We start from the raw sequence: 19,443 nt of genomic DNA, 5'->3' as shown, positions 1-19,443 counted from the left end.
TGTTTTAGAAACTCCTCAGATTAGTAGTTTTCAAAAAGCGCTGCTGAATTGAATAGATTTACTTTTTAAAACCTGTTTACAAATGGACACTTACCTAGTTTCGAAAATAGCTCAAATGGATTGAAGAGAGTGCACAAGGCTCCAAAAGCAAGTGTTTTAAGACAGAAAGCAAAAATACACACGCATCAAGGGTGGCTGTTGCAAAACTCATGTATTTGATTAAATGAGTAAGAATTACAGTACCTCCGCTGTTAGTAGGTATTAAATTTTAGTGAAACTGGATCGTTTCTTCCAGCTTTCCAAGAAAGTGCATATATCAGTCACAAGGGTTTTTCATACCTAATACAAAATTATTACACAATAAAACACTATCTCTCCTCGGTCGGTGAAGATGAAGCTTTGTCTTAAGCAACGTACCGGTACAGTATATACATTAATGATTTTCCCTAGACATATGTCATCATGATATATATATATATATATATATACACACAAGACATAATCTACAATAGCTTCATATTACTCCCTTCAAAGTTGTTCAAAAGATGCATTTACGTAGCAGCAATGTGAAAGTCCAGCACATTTTTCTTCTATACTAAATATACCTATGGGGCAGAAATCTTTATTGTATTTAAAGGTACAATAACAGGAGTTTCCGTCTATGACCATCGTGCTTATTACTTCACTGAAACTCATCAACATTTAAGATGACGTAAGTGAAAAGCACAATACAAAGAACCATTTAGAACATAAATGGTTTAACCTACAAAAAAAACTTGCAATTTCACTTGGTGTTAAAAACAGTAAAGGGTAAACTGCTTACAGAACAACGGCATCGACATTCAGTTTGAAGTCTGCAATTTACAGTTATTTTGTTAATGGAAGGTATGACTGAACAATTAACTGATTGTGAATACTCCAGCAGACTACCAAAACTTTACATTATATATACAGACCGTTCTTAGTGAGGAATGGTCTTTTGAGGCATTGCATCAATGCCAGTCATGTTAAAACTAGATTACTCACAAATCATAAAATAAGTTAATGCAAGGGCAAAAATCACCTAACAGAATAGATCTGCAAATGCTAGGAAACTTACACGTTTAAAGCACTCTAGTCCATTAGTATATAGGCCAAGATGCTGAAGACCAGTAGTTTACATTTGCAACTTGTTTGCAAAGCAAAGTTATTATCACTAATAAATAAGTTTTTCATACAACACTAAAAGTTAGGCATTGTACAAAAGGTGTTCTCACAACACTTTGGTCCATTGGCCTGAAAGACGCCCCAGATTACTTCCATTGTTGGAATGTTGACTGTCATTTTAGTTTGATACAATTTCTTTGTTGTCTTCCACCAAGCGGGTGAATCTATGGTTCGTTCCATTTTCAGTGGCTGACATTTTCTCCAGACCAGCTAGAGGCGCACTGGGTTCAGTACTGTGAAGCTTCTCCATGCTTCCCGTTAAACCGCTGATGGGTGAGCTGCCACCATTGCCCAGACTAGCAGGGTTTGGAGGAAGACCACCGTTCTGAATCACTGAAATCTCATTGGTCTTCATTGCTAAGCCATTCGTTAGAGCCGCTGCATATTGGTTCCAAAATGAAGAAGGGTCTCCATCGCGAGCCCTAACAGCCAAATCCTTCTGAAGCATTTCTGTGAATTTAATAGGATTCCCGCCCAGGAATGCCATGGGACCATCAACTGAAAGACGCCGCCCTCGCCTGGCCGGGGCACTGTTCCACATGTGTGTCCCCATATGAACCTGTGATGATGAAATCAGAAGGAATAAAGTTAAGTCATGCAACTACAGACGTATTGGGTACCAATGAAGACCTTGCCATACACAATCTATGCAAATGGATATTCCTTGGTAAAGAAAAATGCATGCACTTTGAGGCGATAAACTTCAATTGTACTGCATGTGGCTAAGACTGCTGCGTCCAATTTCTTTGCGATAACTCATATTAACTCTACGAATAAACGTTCTTATCAGACGGATAAAATATCCTTTACTTGTCAGTCTGATTGCTCATCAAAGAGAAGCCACTGAAGGTTATTATTCCTCTCATATTACAGGGGCGATCCCAGGAGAAATAGTTTGTCAGAAGAAATCGGCATACATTTGTAGTGCTCAATGGCTCCTTAAATTAGGTACCAAACAGAAGTACATTTAATTTTTTGCGAGTCTTTTTGTTCACACATTTAGTTAGTCAATTTTCTACAAGTAATCAATTAGTCGCCAGGATGATACAAGCATCAAATTTTATTAACTGTGTGTAAGAATTCATTGTTTCACAAATCACATAAACACAATTTAAGCACACTGTAATATTTCCCACAAATATAAATTGTACTTTGATTATTCTGGCATAAGAAGGCCAATTTTCCATACTTTTGCCTCTCTAACATCACCCAGTAATTACACATTCTATCATTTATTTTCCTATTCCCCGACCCCACCTCCTCAGATACACACACAGCATTACCTCTGGACATCTTTACTGTGTAGAATGCTGCAACATGCAGATATCTCGGCAGGCTTCTTGCTCAACCCATGAATACACACACTGAGACTGACAAAACCACCCTAAGGGAGAGGCCAAAGTACTAATTCTAACAAAACTCAGGATCCCCTCCCAAACCAGAACTTTATATTAGCAGATACCAGAGATCCTCCTTGTATTTTTTAACTTCCCTGATAATCACCTGGCAAACTATTTTCCTCTGTAGTCCACTCAAGAAAGGGATGAAGACATAAGGTACAGTTAGTGGATGAGGAACTAGGTGTGCAGTGAGGCACTAAGGTGTGCAGGAGTCCTTTGATGGTTTTGCGCTTCTTTAGCTATTTGCGTACAAATAAACCACAATAAATTGTGGGTCACAGATATTTTGTTGTGCATTGCCAGCACTTATATATCCATACTCCTTCTTCATGCATTATCCAACTTGTACAAAACATTAATATACTGAGGTATTACTGACCCTAATAAAAACTAATAAAAAATGTACTGTTCTGAAATAAATATGGAGTGTATAGTTTTAATTTCTCAAATTCCAAAGTAAATTCAGGGAATTCACATTTATAGCTATTGGGCCAAAAATTGCGGCCTTGCCGGGTGCGGACGGACCCGTTGAGGCCTCACAAAAGCCCCGGTTCTCGGGGCGCAATGCGCATGTGCCGAAAACCGGCTTTTCCAATTTGTCAAAATTTCTTCAGACAGATCGAACGCATCCCGAGGAGGACATCCGCAAGGGAGAGATTGGGCTATTTGCCCAACTCATGCCCAGCGAATGTCCTTCAAACTGTTACGCCTGGTAAAAGCAGGCGCATAGCCTTCTTTTACCAGCGTAACACTTTTAGAACATAGAAAAATTAATTTAATGACTCAATTTTATGTTAAAAACCCTGTCTATAAAGTTAAGTTTATTTGTAAGCCCATTAAAACGCATTAAAAAAAAATCCCAAAAATATTTTTTTCTCTAAAACATTATTATATTTAAAATTAATCAAAATTAAATGTGTGAGGTGTTTTTTTTATTTATTGTGCTGTGTTTCTGTGTTTATGGGGTATAATCTCATTGATAGTATCTCGTGCAAACGGAACTCGTACAAATAGAGATCCCTTTATTATCAATGAGAATACTACCTAGTGATTGGTGGTCCAGGCACATGTGATTGCAACATAGACGTCCGTATGTGAAAGACAGATCCCCATAAGCTGCGCAGCGAATGAAGGCCTCAGACTGGAATCGGACTTTTCTCCGGGACCAATAGGTAGTTTCATAGATTTTTTGGGGGTCGGATGCGTTCGAACAAAGGAAGCCTCCGACCGCAATTTCCCCCCCAATGTTTTAGTTAAATATATGCACAGGTAGAATTGCATTGTTTATATGAGTAGAATTGCATTGTTTGTTTAACAAAGCAAAACTATTTTTGTTACATAAGAATATAAGAAATAGAAACAGGAGTAGCCATAGGGGTCCTCGAGCCTGCTCCACCATTTAATAAGATCATGGCTGATCTGATTATGGACTCAGCTCTACTTCCCTGCCCGTTCCCCATGACTCCTTATCCCCTTTTTGTTTAAGAAACTGTCTATTTCTGTCTTAAATTGATTCAATGTCCCAGCATCCACAGTTCTCTGAAGCAGCGAATTCCACAGAGTTTCAACCCTCGGAGAGAAGAAATTTCTCCTCATCTCAGTTTTAAATCAGCAACCCCTTATTCTAAGATCATGCCCTCTAGTTCTAGTCTCCCCCATCAGTGGAAGCATCCTCTCTGCATCCACCTTGTCAAGCCCCCTCATAATCTTATACGTTTCAATAAGATCACCTCTCATTCTTCTGAACTCCAATGAGTAGAGGCCCAACCTACTCAACCTTTCCTCATAAGTCAACCCCCTCATCTCCGGAATCAACCTAGTGAACCTTCTCTGAACTGCCTCCAAAGCAAGTATATCCTTTCTTAAATATGGAAACCAAAACTGCATGCAGTATTGCAGGTGTGGCCTCACCAATAGCCTATATAGCTGTAGCAAGACTTCCCTGTTTTTATACTCCATCCCCTTTGCAATAAAGGCCAAGATCCCATTGGCCTTCCTGATCACTTGCTGTACCTGCATACTATCCTTTTGTGTTTCATGCACAAGTACCCCTAGGTCCCGCTGTACTGCAGCACTTTGCAATCTTTCTCCGCTTAAATAGTAACTTGCTCTTTGATTTTTTCTGCCAATGTGCATGACCTCATACTTTCCAACATTATACTCCTTCTGCCAAATTTTTGCCCACTCACTTAGCCTATCTATGTCCATTTGCAAATTTTTTGTGTCCTCCTCACACATTGCTTTTCCTCCCATCTTTGTATCGTCAGCAAACTTGGCTAAGTTACACTCAGTTCCTTCTTCCAACCTTAAATCAGGTAAAACAGTGTACACATCCAGTTTGTTCTCACTTTCCTCTGTACATATTTAAAGCTGGACAGTATCACTAAATATTGCTTTGCTCCCATCTCAGCTTAATATCTAGACTACTTGCACTAATTCAACATATTTGGGAATATAATATAGGAAAATACCTTCAGGTTGCCTTTGGTGGTAAAAGCTCTTCCGCATATAGTACAGGCGAATGGTTTTTCTCCAGTATGTGTTCTCTCATGTATCTGCAGAGCGCTGGATGAGGAGAATGTTTTCCCACATGCTGTGCAGTAATGCTGTTTTGGAGTTCTTCTTTGTGGTATTGGTAGGACAGGCGAGATAGCAGATGCAGACAAAGGCCCTGATGAAATAAGGCTAGCAGGTGGATCTTTACAGTCCTGGGAACACCCATGCATGAAACCATTGACCTCAGTTTTGATTAAGGATGTCAAACTGTTGGCAGCCACATTTGAAGAGCTCTGATTAGGACCTACATTAGAATTGTTGGGTTCAAACAGCTCAGATGGAAGGTCCCGCATCTGATGTGTCAACATGTGCTGCTTCAAATTACCCTTAGTGGAAAAGCCACGATTGCATGCTGTGCAAATATATGGACGCTCTTTGGTATGGCTTCTGTAATGAATGTCCAAGGCACTCTGACAAGCAAATGCTTTGCCACAGATATCACAAGATGTGTTCCTTAACTTACCCCGATCTCGACTAGGAAACAGCATGCTTAAAGTATCATCTTTAATTATTCGTTCTGCATTACTGGAAGTCAGGTCCAAGGCACCACCATTGGTAGTTGCTGGAGACACTGAATTAGATAAATCTGATAGTAAAGTTCTGTGCTGTCTCTCTTCACAGCCCGGTGACTTTGACCTACGACTATCTGCGATGCTGTTGGTTGGGGATGGAGCCTGCATGGAAGAGGTAGATTCTGAAATGGCAGGACTTCCAGCACTTTGGCTCTCCAAATCCCCGATTATTGAAAAAGAGTCACTAGTCATTTGGTCTCCATCAGCGGATCCATTCTCACCTGACCCGAGGCTTGCTTGAAGTTGCTCAACAAGACCAGCATTAATCATTTTCATTTGATTCTCAAGAGCTGCAATACTGGACATTTCTGATGGCAATGGAGATAAACTGCCTTGAGACACCTCTGCAGATTTGGGTGTGTCTGGTACACTACTATCCGGACAATCTTCCATATTCTCATCTGAGTAGTCATCTATATCATCAAAATTTTTGTCTTCAAATGAAGCTGTGTCAGATTCCATAGATTCAGGATAGTTGTCAGCAACAGGAGTATTAGGAATCTGGCCTCCCATATGCATTCTAATGTGCTGTTGCAATACAACAGCATTTGTGAATTTCTTCTGGCAGATCGGACAAGAATGTTGAACTCTGAGTGGTGGCATGGCACGATGAACACCATAATGGGTCTTCAGGTTTCCCTTAGTGGTGAATGCTCGACCACAGACTTTACATTTGAAGGGCCTCTCACCAGTATGTGTACGATAATGCATCTTCAGTGCACTATGGCAACTAAGAACTCGATGGCAAATGACACATTGGTTGGGGTCCGTCATCTTCCTGTCAATATTTTCTACCAGCTGTTGCAATTTCGAAGTTTCTGATGCCTGTAAAGAATCTAAGAGACCTCCAAATGGAAACTTTGACTTAAACTGGTCTGACATGAGTGGTAAAAGTGGGCTTGTAAAAGCAGAAGTAGTACTTAGACCTGAATCAGATGCACTCGAGCTGACAGGGACAGCCAAGCTGGTGACAGAATTAATAGATTGTGTGTTTTCATCTAATTTACCATTTGAGGTAGGTGAAACACTTTCTTCCACTTCATCCAAATCATTAGCATTTTTAATGGAGGGCTCTGTTGCTCCCAAGTCACTCTTAACTGAACCAGGCGGGCTGCAAGAAGACTGATTAACTGAGATAGACTGACACTCCTCTGATTTGATAATAGCAGACAAACCTGATATAGTTGATGGGAGTGGCAGGCCCACAGATGTGGTCAATGTAGGTAATACAGGCTTACTATCCAGCCAACTTGTTATAGGTTTTTCAGGTGGTATAGACATTCCATATGGAATACCTGTATTTGTTGGAACGTTGTCTAAATGTTCTGGAACTGGATAGGGGTTCATATGAATATGGGGGTATTTCTCTCTGTGCCTCTGAAAGTGAACCTTCAAATTTCCTTTCGTGGAGAATCTGTTACCACAAATGTTACATTTATAAGGTCTCTCGCCAGTATGAGAGCGCAAATGAATCTGCAAGGCACTGTCACTTCCAAACACTTTAGCACAGAACCTGCACTTGTGTTTAAAGAAAGCCTCATCAGAGCTGTTTTTAGTCTCAAATATTACCACATTTGGTGGCTTGCCTTTCCTTTGATTTGCCAGAGCTGTCAGTGAGGCAAGGTTTCCTGAAGTTGTTTCAATGCTCGAGAGAGGGTTAGAAAACACAGAAGTGGATGTGGAGGACTGAGGTAGCAGTGAGCTGGACAAAACGGATGCAGGCCTTAGTAAACTGCTAATTCCAAGAGCTGGTGTGGACACTGTAGATACTGAAGGACTGATCAACTGAGAACCATTGATGGTATTTGTAGATACACTTTCAGAGGGCTGTATGGTACTAGGCAATGAGGATGTGTTTAATTTTGGAGAACTACTGCCAGGCTGAGCTACGGTGTTTCCAGGGTTGCTCTGAGGTAGATGAAGTTGCTTTCCACCATTTATGCTGGCAGATTGGCTGGCAAGGCTCTGTGCTAGCCCAGCTGCAGCAGCAAGCTGCTGAGATAGATGTGAACTAAGTGTAGTTAATGGATTAACAACAGTTCCTAAAGTACCTTGGGAAGAGTTAACTGGTGGTGGAATTTCTGCATTTTGGGAAGCCAATAAGATTATCTGGTGACGGATTTGTTCAATAAGCTGTAACTGATGGATCTGTTGTTGCTGCAAAGCCAGTAGTTGTTCCATAAGTGCTGGAACAGCAACTTTACTGTTTGATGCACTATTAGATCTTGTTTCCTGGGAGAACTGGGCTACTGCCACTTTAGTACTTTGAAGATTTTCAATGATCACATTACTGTTTAACATTGAGAAATTTCCCAGAGCTGTTAGATCACCTATATGAGGTAGAGGTGTTGTGACAGCTGAGGTACCCATTGTGGGATAATTACTACTTGTATTACTGTTGTTATTACTGTTAGAACTGCTAACGTTACTGTTGCTAGTGATGCTGGAAGTGTCTACCTCCATGGATTCTTCCTGGTCAAGTTTTTTATGCTCTACAAGGTCACTGCAGTCTGCTTGACTTGTGTTATTAATTTTGTCATTTGCTTCTTCAACAGGGTTATCAGGAGATCTTGGAGAGGAGGTTTCTGAAGGAGCTGTTGAATTTTCATTTACAATCAGAACCAATTGTTTCTTAGTGCAATTTTTTTTGTGATGAAGGAAATCGGGCAGTTCAAAGAACTCAGCACAACATCGGCCACAGACATGAGCATCCCCATTCTTAGTGACTCGTTCTTCTTGCCCTTCTCGTGAAGCTCCTAGAAAATCAAAGGGACACGAGATTAGTCAACAAGCAGACACAAAATCCCTCACCAAATATGGGACATGAACTACATGAAAGGAACAGGGAGGGTGGGGGAAAAAAATCAATGTTTGAACAACATAGATCTTACTGCGAATGAAAATCTGTAAAGCTTGCATTTGGATTCCATCATTCACTAAATCTCAGTGAATCATGTACCTCAGACAATCCATCAAAATATAAAATTCTCCAAATTAAAGACATTGGAGCTTAATGAAATTTCATAGAAAGTATTGATTTCCAATATTTCATACACATCATCATCTCCTTGTCCACTGGGTGCAAATCAAACATTTGTGGACTCGTTAGACTCTCTCGCAACTGTCAACTTTCTTCATTTCTAGCAGAATAAGAGAGGTCTTTGACAGTTCACTCCCTGTCACTAAACCAATTTGTAATCATTCAGGTCCCAATCACTATGTGACAGGAGAAACAGAGACCATGTCACCTGGCTGCAGACAAGAGATACTGAGATGCAACATCTAACTTATTATGGATGTTCCTGAATCTTCCAGCTCTCAAGGCACCACATTTTAAAGTCACAACCTACAGATATTCTAAAATAATTTTGTTATATCAGCAGATAACTAAATATAAAGTAATACACAAAATATGCTCGTCATTATGTTTTCAATATATAACCAAAAGATGCACTGTACTTACTCCATAAAAATACCATTTAAAATTGTTTGAATGTTCTAAATATTGCATAGCATCCTTTAAAGCATTATCATCGCTCCAGGATGGTCTGCTGATACTATTTTGACAACCAATTTCGCAGGATCTCTTAAATTTCAGAATTGTTAACCTATTATCTAACTTTCGTAGTTATTGTTTTATATGGCAGCATATATTAAATGATATTTGGAAGGCTAAAGGGTCTTCTATTTCTAGTGCTGTGTTTACATTGGTAGCTGAATGCGTTTGGTGGGCACGCCGGGTACCCATCTGAAAAACTACAATATTTACACTGCTATGGACCTCTGACCTTTTAAATCCAGCAACACAGGTGCAGAGAAGGGACACCAGCATTGTAACTAATTCACCACACTGATGTTCTTTATTGCCTGGAGACATGCAAAGAGATCAAAGGCTCCCTCTACAACCTAACGAAGGTTGTACATGTACTCTCATACAACAGTTATAAAACTGGTACAATGCCCATAGTCAAGAAATGGTTTTCATATTGGTATTCAGGGAGAAAATTTCAGTTAGGTTTACTCCAAAGCAGTCCATATTGCAGTTACGTTTCACGCTATTAAATGGATATAGTTGCATTATGTATTTACTTTTTTGTGTAGAACATTTAGGAATTCTTGTTTGTAAGCCATAAATAAAATGTTTTCCCATTAAGGGTTAAACATTGCTTTGAAATATATTTAGTCATAGAATCTAGTGTAATCAAACCTATTGTACATCTTTTTACAATTTGATAGGAAGAACTTGCATTTATATAATGCCTCTCGTGACCTCAGGATGGCCCAAGTTGCTTTACAGCCAATGAAGTACTTTTTAAGTGTAATCATTGTTGTAATGTAAAGATCCTCCAAAGCTGTTTCAAAGTAGTTTTCAATAAGTATCCGGAGAATAAATGACTAACAATTCCAAGGATACTCACTAAATGTTTATTTAAATATAGTGATGAAGCGTATTAGAGCAGGAGTATGTGATAACATGAGTGGTGGTATGCAGGATCAGTTCCCCATGTATTGCTGATATCAGCCATTTCACTAAGTAAATGCTAAGCCGAGATCAAGAAAGAGGTACCACCTAATGACTAGTTCAGAGCAGTATTGAAACACCAGCAACAAATTGCGCACTTACTTGGCTGCATGACTGGAAGAAGGGAAAGTACCCTCAAATCCCCAACAAATATTGTACTCACAAAGATGAGTGATGTAGAATGGTACACTTTTCCTCTTTTACACTTGATGTGTGCACTGTGCACTCAGATATAAAGTAAATATCGCTTTCTTTCCTCTCACTGAATGAAGAGTACCTCTGAGTGCTCGGTATAGCAAAATCTTACACATTTTTAAAAGAGATCATTTATGACTTTGATATGCCCAGCAGAAGAAAGCTTCCCCCAGTATGTCTTAACCTCCCAAACTCAGAAAAGCATTCTAATGTGAGTTTTCTATTTCCCAACACCAGTTATCTTTATGACTTCTTATTTAGTGCCAATTTGTGGGCAAGTGGTTCATGTCCACTGTGCTATAGCTGCAAAAATTAATTTGACACAAAACCATACAACTATCAAAGAGTGGAATTTTCAAGCTCGTATGAAGTACAATAAAGCTGCTGGAGATGACAAGAATGAGTATGTTACCAATGTGCCAGCTGTCCCCCTATTCAATCTACTTCTGATAGTGCTTGGGTATCAGAGGACCGAAGAATTTACTATGTTACTGATAATTATGGAAAATATAGATGTATACATATATACGCACATACATACATACAAAGACCACCAGCAAAAAGCAATGCAACAAAAAAGTTACTGTATATTTTCAATTATATGCAATTTAAAACCTTTTAACTTTTGTAATTGCTTAATTAAATAGAAAAGGAATTATGAATATGCTTTCACTTACAAAAATTTGAAGGAATTTAAAACTGTAGGAAAATATGTCACATAATATAGGCTGTACACAAATGGATATGGTATATAAATTAGAGATAAACAGAAATGAATGTCCTTAAAGATGACTGCTGAAGCAAAGACAATAGAAAGGGTTGCTCTATGCAATGACTGACCTAATCTCGAGTATTAAATCGCTTAAACTGGTTCAAAGAGGCTTTGCAGGTTAATGGGTTATATAGTACTTCCCAGTGCCAGATTCTGGAATGATTTTTGACAAACAACATTTAGGCTGCACAGTTGGAAATATTTGTGTTAATTTGAAACATTTAGTTGCAAAATCTGATTTATTGATAAGCAAATTGTCCCCATTCAGACCATTCACTGAAAGATCCCTTTACTTCCTTTTTCATTCGCACTGGTTGCTTGCATTTCTCATCACACTGAGGATTAATTTGCAAATCAAACAAAAAATTTCAGCCCTCTAACCCACTTCATCCTTTTCAAGGACAGGATGGCTCCCTATTGTTTGCTCAGCATGAGGACAGCAACTTCTGTCTCACAATGGTGTGTGGTCATCAGGGAAGGCCCAGAAAGCTGATCTTGTTTAATTCAGGGATTATCTCCCTGCATGTTTCCCTTTACTACAGAATTAGATAATAGAAAGTTGCCATGACATCAGAATCCAAGTCCATAGCAAAGCACAGGAACAATTAATTCCAGATATTGGGGAGATCATCTGAAATAATGTGGTTCAATTGCCACACTGCTCAAGTGTCCCTGGGCTACATTCAGAACAATGGCCGTTAATGTCAGCTCCTGCAGTACATTCAGTTTAATACCTACAAAGTTGTAATTCTGTGACCTGCTGAGCTCTACTTTTAAATGCAGTTTTAGAAGTTATTTACATATTGTTCCACACAGTCAAATCCAAAATGCCAATAATTCTATGCATTTCATATACATTTAATTTACCAGAGATGACAAGAAATGTGTAAGAATTATTCCTCTATAGTATTCTGGAAATAGATCATTAAAATATTAGGTGAATTATTATTCATGCCAACTTTAAAAATGAGCTTGTATGCTGAGGACTACGGGGAGAGTTTTTGGGAAGGAAATCAAAATACAATGGCTCCAAGGAACACCATGGTAGCAAGTGGATGATTTATCTGGCATCTGGCTCATTTTTAACGTTTTTAAGCACATAGAGCCATCTGCGCTTAAGGAAATGACATTGAGATATGATGGATTTTCCTAAATTACTTGGTTCATCTGTTGCGTAAATTACACACGGATGGTCATGGTATAGTTCACCTGTCCAATAAATATTTGTGAAGGAATGACAAATTTCACTTGTATTTTCATGCTCATTATAAGTATAATTTTCAAATAGAATTCTGAGGAAATCTGAGAATTTTGCAGCAATTTCAATGAATTGCCAATACTTGGCACATTAAAAAGTTATACCTCTTTGCCTACATAGGCTCCCCACATAGAGAAAAATACTTTTCAACTTGATCACATTTATCAAAACACAAAGGCACTCTAGAACCTGGTTTTGCTTGGTCAGCTGTGCTTAAACAAATAATTATCAATACAAACTAAATAACTACTGTGGGAAATCACAAGACCCACTTCATCAGTCTTGTAACTCAGCATGAAAAAAAATCTGAAGCGCAGACCCACAAGCTTAGTGTGGTCTGAATATATTAGTTAGTAATACTAATCAACACTGGAATGGTAATTCCACTGGAAACCTATCTAATTGTATTTTTAAAATCCCATGCAAAAATAAAACACGAACCAATGAATCATACCTGCTATTAAAGTCACAATGCCAGTGCACAGTGTACTGTCCTAATCAACAAGATAAAGCCTCTAATTATTTTGCTTCTGGCCTTCCACTCTTTATAGATTAAAACAAAATGGAAACACAAATTGAATTACAATTTACAAATAAAATATGGTCTCAGAAGAAAGATTTAAGTAATTTTTCTTCAAATAAAACATTTAGAAATCAGTGGCAGTTTATTTTAAACAAGTGTGCTCTTTATCAATATTAACTAATAAAAATATATCCATGTACATCTCCTTTATGAAATGTCCTGTTGTGACAAATGTTTATTAAATATTTACTACTGTGGGGTGTTTGGAATTTTAAACAACAAGAAGTGATGCCAAGTAAAGAAATGCAAACTTCACAATCAATACTGAAAATGCACCAATGTGTTGGCTATGGGTTCAAACTATTTTTCAACCCACTATTTAATAAATATATATAATATTTATATAACTATCTGAATTATAAAGCTTGGTAAGAAATGATTAACACAAAGTTGATGGCAGTTCAAAGGGTGTTCGAAGACAAGACACAGTCCAATGAAAAGCGAAACATTTAATGTAAAATTATAGTTCTTCTGGTTACTTATTTTTGTTATCATTTTTAACAAATTAGTTACTTCTCATTTTTATGTAAACTGCAAAGATTATTCCAAACTGACACTATTCAATTATATATTTGAAACTACACTTGAGACATATGCCAAAACTGCGATGCTTTGCTGGTTTATTATTAAATAATTCCGGTATTCAGCTGAAAATATGGGTGGATCAGAATGAACACTAGATGGGGTACCAGTTGCAACAGCTAAGTGGGAAAAAAAAACTTCAGTACTACTGTCCTACTCACACGTAAAGTATTTCTGCTTTAGGCTACATACAAGCTTTGGCTGCATAAACATTGGCAATGTGACAAGAAACTAAATCCCTGTTGTAGGTAAGGTAAAACTGTGCCGTGGGAACTACCCGTCAATCACCTCATCGGGGGTCTGGCATTTAAGGGGAAAGGGGAAAAGGGTTAGTGGTTCATGTAGTACTGATAAGGTTAAAGCTGAAATAAACTACTGGTATCCTGCTAGGCTGGCTGTGGGACTGACTTCTAGGGTCAATTCAAAGGTACTGAAGTACATCTTATGTTATGAACTCTTGTCACCTTAGGATGGAGGGAGGCCGGCAAAGGTTAAAACAGCAGAACGCGAAAGTACTTCGCAGCTCCCACCATTAAGAATCGCAAAAGATACAGCCATTTACTACAGTGCCAGGATAAGTACAGAAAGTGCCACAACTACCTTTACAACAAAGGGACAGTAAAATCATTTATACAACTCTTCAAGTTTTCCACTAAGTTGTTTATCCAAGAATGCATAGAATATTCTATAGGCTCACCACTGTGCAGCGATAAAACACTTGATTCACCAATAGTGCCAAGAACGCAACACTGCCAACTCCAAATTTCTTAAAAATAATTGTACACTAGCCAATTCTATTAAAAATCATTATTTTTTTTTAAATCTTCCGTTATGATCACGTTAAAGAACAATGCATACTTATTGCAAACTGACTTGTGTTGCTACATGACATAGTGCAAAAAACTCACGTTTATTTCCATGTATCAATGAAACCTATTGCATTACACATGCGATACAAGATCAGTCCACACTGGAAATATACTAAAAATAATCTTAAACGCATTTTGCATCCATAAGATGTTTGTGCAGTTTATGTAACAAGAGAACAAGCTACGCAATGGACTAAATCGTTTTGGTTTAATCCAAAGTTTGTCTAAAAAGTTCAAAACAAAATAAAAAAATATAATCCATTTGGGGAGCTTACTGAAACAATAATAATAAACTTGCTGTTCTAAAAGATAGACTTTTTTCTTCAAATCACACTGGATCCAAATTACTGTTGCTTGTGCAGCCCTTGAGATGAAATTCTAGCAAAATCGCCTTTTGTTGTGCAACTCTGCTATGGAGCAAGATACAAGGCCACTTTGGTCCCAGACCCAGTAATAAGAAAGCTTTCTAGTGTATAATCCATTCCGATTTCATGGCCAAGGTACCATATATAAACAAAACAAAAAGCACCTTTTTTGATAAGGCGTCTTATTTTCAATCAGCATTTACTGAAAAAATGTCGCGTTGATGCGCTTTCAACAATTAAAAAAACCACAAACAATCTGAGCTGCTGGTCACGGACCGCTGATGCATTCACATTTGTAAATATTTGACCAAAAAATCCTAAAACTATATTATCCATAAAACCTCTTCAGTGTTGATATCGGTAAATTACAGCACTTACCACTTCAACAGAATCTGAAATGCGCGAGAAGTTCCAATACACTCCAGTGTAAGACCTCAAAAATACATTTTTGTTTACACCTGTAAAACTATATGAATCCACTGGAGCAAATCTGTCCTTAAAACAGCCTATATTCCACAAGTCCAAACTGTATAACTGGCTTTCCACTATCTCAATGCTAAGTGCATAAAGGATATGTGAAATCTCCACTTACTCCTCAATTAATGACAAACTACAAGAGACTAATATGAATTTGAAAGGCTTTGGGGAAAGTATTTACAGTCTCTGCAATACTAACTGGCTTTAAACAATGATAATTTTGTGGAAAAGTGAAGATACATACCTATGTTCAAGCAGTTTTGTTGTGATAGCAGTGTTTAATGAATAACCCTGGTTGAGTGGTGTTGGGCTGGTTTAATAGTAAATCTCTGGCTGATCCAGGAGGCTGAGTGCGCTGTGTGCTCTATTCACAGATCAGGATGAGTCACACACATCCAAACTGGCACGTCAGCTCCTGCAAATTTCCTAATAGTGCAATTTGTTGTTTTTTTGTAACAGGGTGAGCGATCGTGGAGTTTGCATAACGGACGTGAGTTATCGTCCAAAAAATCGTCCTAAAGTATCTGGAAACCAAGTCAAAGGTGCTTCCTAACCCCGGGGCTACGAAATACAACCAGTCTCCTCCGAAACGACGGGAATGGCAATAGCGAACAAAATCATTTTCTACTTATCTGATTTTTACAGCCCGGCCTTTTCTTTCTAGTGAAAAACCAGATAATAAATATTTAGCAACTCAACTCTGTACAAAATATACAGTAAGATAATTCTCGTATTTCAAACAAATCGTCTAAAGCTTTACATTTCTCTGCAATATGAATTATCCTTCAGTTACTGCGTCAAATACTTGTTTTCAAGATCGTCTGAACCTCAAGAATGGCTGGTGCTCAAAGATTCTGCACTTAAAGAACACACAACGCTGGGACTTTGCAAACAGAATGGTGACAGACTAAGCATTCATGTGTAGAACTTTCTCGCAGAGACTGCGACGCTTCTGTGCAAAATGCAGCAAACTACCCGATGTTCTGTTAAACACCAAATAAACAACGGGGTCACGTCCGCGTATATCTTTCGAAATGTTAATTGCCTGAAGCTTACAGCAAATGGTCTTTATGTTTATCCTCGTTCCTTTTTTAAAACCACTTTCTGGGGGTTCCTTTACTTTTTAATCCATAAAGTCACGCCGATTCGCGTTGTGGCTTTGCATTGCATACCCACAGTACCCGAGCGAACTTTTTTTTCCCTAAACGAGGTGTTCGGCTCCCAGTGACTGAAGTCATATTGGGACACACACAGCGCTGCCATCATTACAGGCAAGTTATTTTTAAACCTAGCCTACGGTTGCGGGCTCCTTTCCATCAAAACATTCAGCGTTATTTCAGCTGAATACTGCCTTTTAAATCCACCAGCGAGCCTAGAGGGAGACTTTGGAAAGACGTGATACTTCGATTCCACATGTGCTGCGCTGGACCAGATTCATTCCACGCTCTCGCAAAGGTACGAAATTAAACTTTCTTTTTTGGGAGGGGGCGGGGGGAGAGGGAAAAGAGAAAAGAAATTGAACGGAAGGCACAGTCACTCTCTTTAAGTGTTTTTTTTTTGCATCTTTGCTCATCTCTTTGCATATCAGTATGGTTGAGAGCACATCGTGACTTCTGTAGAATTAGTAGCAGAGCCTCCATACAAGAGCCAACGTGTTAATTACTAAATCGTGTTAATTTCAAGGCTTCTAACTCCAGAAATCTCCCCTTTTCAAACTTTGGGTAATTTTACTCACAATCAGACTCACCATTCTCTGCGGATAATGCTATATCCTGGTCCGACTTGATGTGTTGCGGCTTCGCCTGCTTCCGACGCGACATGGTGGTTGATACATCAGCAAGCGAATAAAAAATTACAAATTCTGGAGTTGCAAAATTACGGAAATTGACCCTGCCGCCTTCAGTGCGCATGTGTGGGGTATAATTATGATTATCAATAATGCATTGCGATTAATCATCCGCTTCTTGAAAGCCGATTGGCACGTTTCCAGGCGCGGCTTAAAGACTATTCAAATTACTCGACTTAATCAATTAGCTTGTGATTTGCTGGCGCGCTCTGGCTCTGGGTCCTGTTCTCCGGGCTCTCGCCCAATGAGTGGCTGCGCGTCAATGTGTGAGCGCGGGGCCCGGGCACCTGGATACCGCAGTCCTTAGCAACACGCTCACAGCCACATTGCCTTTGCACGCGCCTCGTTGCTAGGGCTAGTTTAAGACTGTAGTAATGCTCTCCGGGTTTTTTTTTAACCAATTGCATTGATATTAAATGCTTTTAGTGCACATCGCTGCTACCAATTCGCTTTCCTTTCTATCTTTGCATTTAAAATACATGGGGACAGGGAGGTGAATGATTTGTGCTTTTTAAAGAATTGCAATTGACAAGCCTCAGTACCGAGCTCGTGGTTACTTTCCATTAGTGTAACTGACTGAAAGTCGGCAGCATCGGGACTAAATGGCTGATCACACTGCCAAGGCGAGACATGTGTATGCCTGCGGAAGGATGTGGCGTTTGTTTGTTATTTCACAACATGCCGCGAATCTCGGGGTCGATCCAACGGTTCATCGCCAGATTCATAGACAGTCGAACTGGCACTGGCAACGCATTCATTTTCAGGGATCGTACATGGGCTCGATCGGACTCTGATCTTTTTGTTACGCGTTGGTGATGTGCTTCGCTTTGCTTTAAGTTAGAATAAACTGAATGGTATTCTCCTTTTTGCTAAACAAATATAACTTTAATATTCAAAGTCTGTCATACAGACATTTTTAAAAACTTTTTCTTTTGAACTGGCGCTTATTTCTATCCAAAGTTTGAAGTTAACAATTCTAAGAAGCTTGATCCTGCCCCGAAGTTCCGCCTGCACACCGGGGCCACGATGCCCTTCGCTTTCCGCATTGGCTACTCGCAGTCAGTGACGATCGCCACAAGATGCGCCAGTTATTGGCACTCCGAACTGTCAGTCAGGGGTCGCTTAGGTAGTCGTTGGTTACTTGAGCTTTCAGTCGTGCAATCCCGCGATTACTATCAATTCTGTTATGTTTGCAGTGGAGACGGCGTCGCCATGGCTAAAACTTACTAGCTTAGGGAGTTCAGCTACTGACGTTCACTTTTTAACGAAACGTGCCTTCTACCTGTAATTATAACGGGGGAGGGGGGGGGGGAGGTTGACGAACACGTTCTACTGCTGGAATATCTAACACAAATTGTGCTATCGCATGAACGAATTGATACATTCACACGAGTGAAGATGTGTAAGGCTGCAACAAAGTAAATTATTGATCAGTGCGAGACATCAATGGACCTTTTGGAATTTCTTACACAGTAATTTATACCCAATTAGTGCCTTGGATACGTTGGCGGTGGATTATACCTATGTCAAATCTATATTGTTCTAATAATGTTCACATAATACAGTTATCTATTTTAAAATCACATCCATACGATCTAAATATCTCCCCTTTAATTTGTTTTTTCATCTATTTGTTTAAATTAAATACTGTACTCGGAGTAATAAAATCGACTTTTCAACAGCCGCCTCCAAACCTTCGATGTTGTGTTTTCTGCTCCCCCCCCCCCCCACCTTGAGTATTTGATGAAATTAGTAAAATAAGTCCCGCTTTTGCAAAATCATCGTTAACCGAGCAGCGTCAACAGCATTCAATACTGAGAAAACTTTAAGAGGCTCTTGTCTTTTTTGTTGGTGTATCGCCTCCAACTCGTAAGGGACTGATAATTTTTTTAAATTTCTAAATGCAATGTACTAAGATGCGAGTTTTATTAATTAAACAATTGACTAAAATGTATATAATACGGAAACCTTGCATAATTAATAACAGTGAGATTCGAAACGAAACTATGTTTCCATGATTATCGTTTCATTGATTACCGAAATAAATTGTTTTGACTATGGATAAATCTTGCTTGGTAATATAAAGAATATATAAATATTACGAAAGAAATGCCAGTAAAAGTATCATGACAAAGAACACACGGCAAATGCTTTACGATTTTAAAGAAAAGACAATTTTGAATAATTAATTACATTTCTTAACTTGTTTAAAATAACGTCATTTTTTAAACAAATCTTTC

General features: G+C 38.8%; 1 protein-coding gene across 1 annotated transcript; it reads right to left on the bottom strand.

The window, feature by feature from the left end:
- Positions 1-231: 231 nt before the first annotated feature.
- sall1a (spalt-like transcription factor 1a) lies at positions 232-17,239 on the bottom strand. The gene is made up of 3 exons (XM_070898011.1): positions 17,105-17,239; positions 5,078-8,490; positions 232-1,765 (listed from the first exon to the last, which is right to left on the bottom strand). Exons 1-3 carry the CDS (start codon positions 17,175-17,177, stop codon positions 1,325-1,327), a joined length of 3,927 nt encoding a protein of 1,308 aa, XP_070754112.1. The 5' UTR covers positions 17,178-17,239; the 3' UTR covers positions 232-1,324.
- Between the last annotated feature and the right edge of the window lie 2,204 nt (positions 17,240-19,443).

This window comes from Pristiophorus japonicus, chromosome 13, assembly GCF_044704955.1.
Source record: "Pristiophorus japonicus isolate sPriJap1 chromosome 13, sPriJap1.hap1, whole genome shotgun sequence".
Classification (NCBI taxonomy): domain Eukaryota; kingdom Metazoa; phylum Chordata; class Chondrichthyes; family Pristiophoridae; genus Pristiophorus; species Pristiophorus japonicus.
Note: the sequence above shows the minus strand (reverse complement) of the source record. Positions and strands in the feature narration are given on the sequence as shown.

Coding starts and splice junctions, on each gene's coding strand:
- sall1a (XM_070898011.1), bottom strand. CDS start 17,177: ATGTCGCGTCGGAAGCAGGCGAAGCCGCAACACATCAAGTCGGACCAG. Junction 8,491..17,104: donor AGCATTATCCGCAGAGAATG/GTGAGTCTGATT, acceptor TTGATTTTCTAG/GAGCTTCACGAGAAGGGCAA. Junction 1,766..5,077: donor CCACCAAAGGCAACCTGAAG/GTATTTTCCTAT, acceptor TCATCATCACAG/GTTCATATGGGGACACACAT.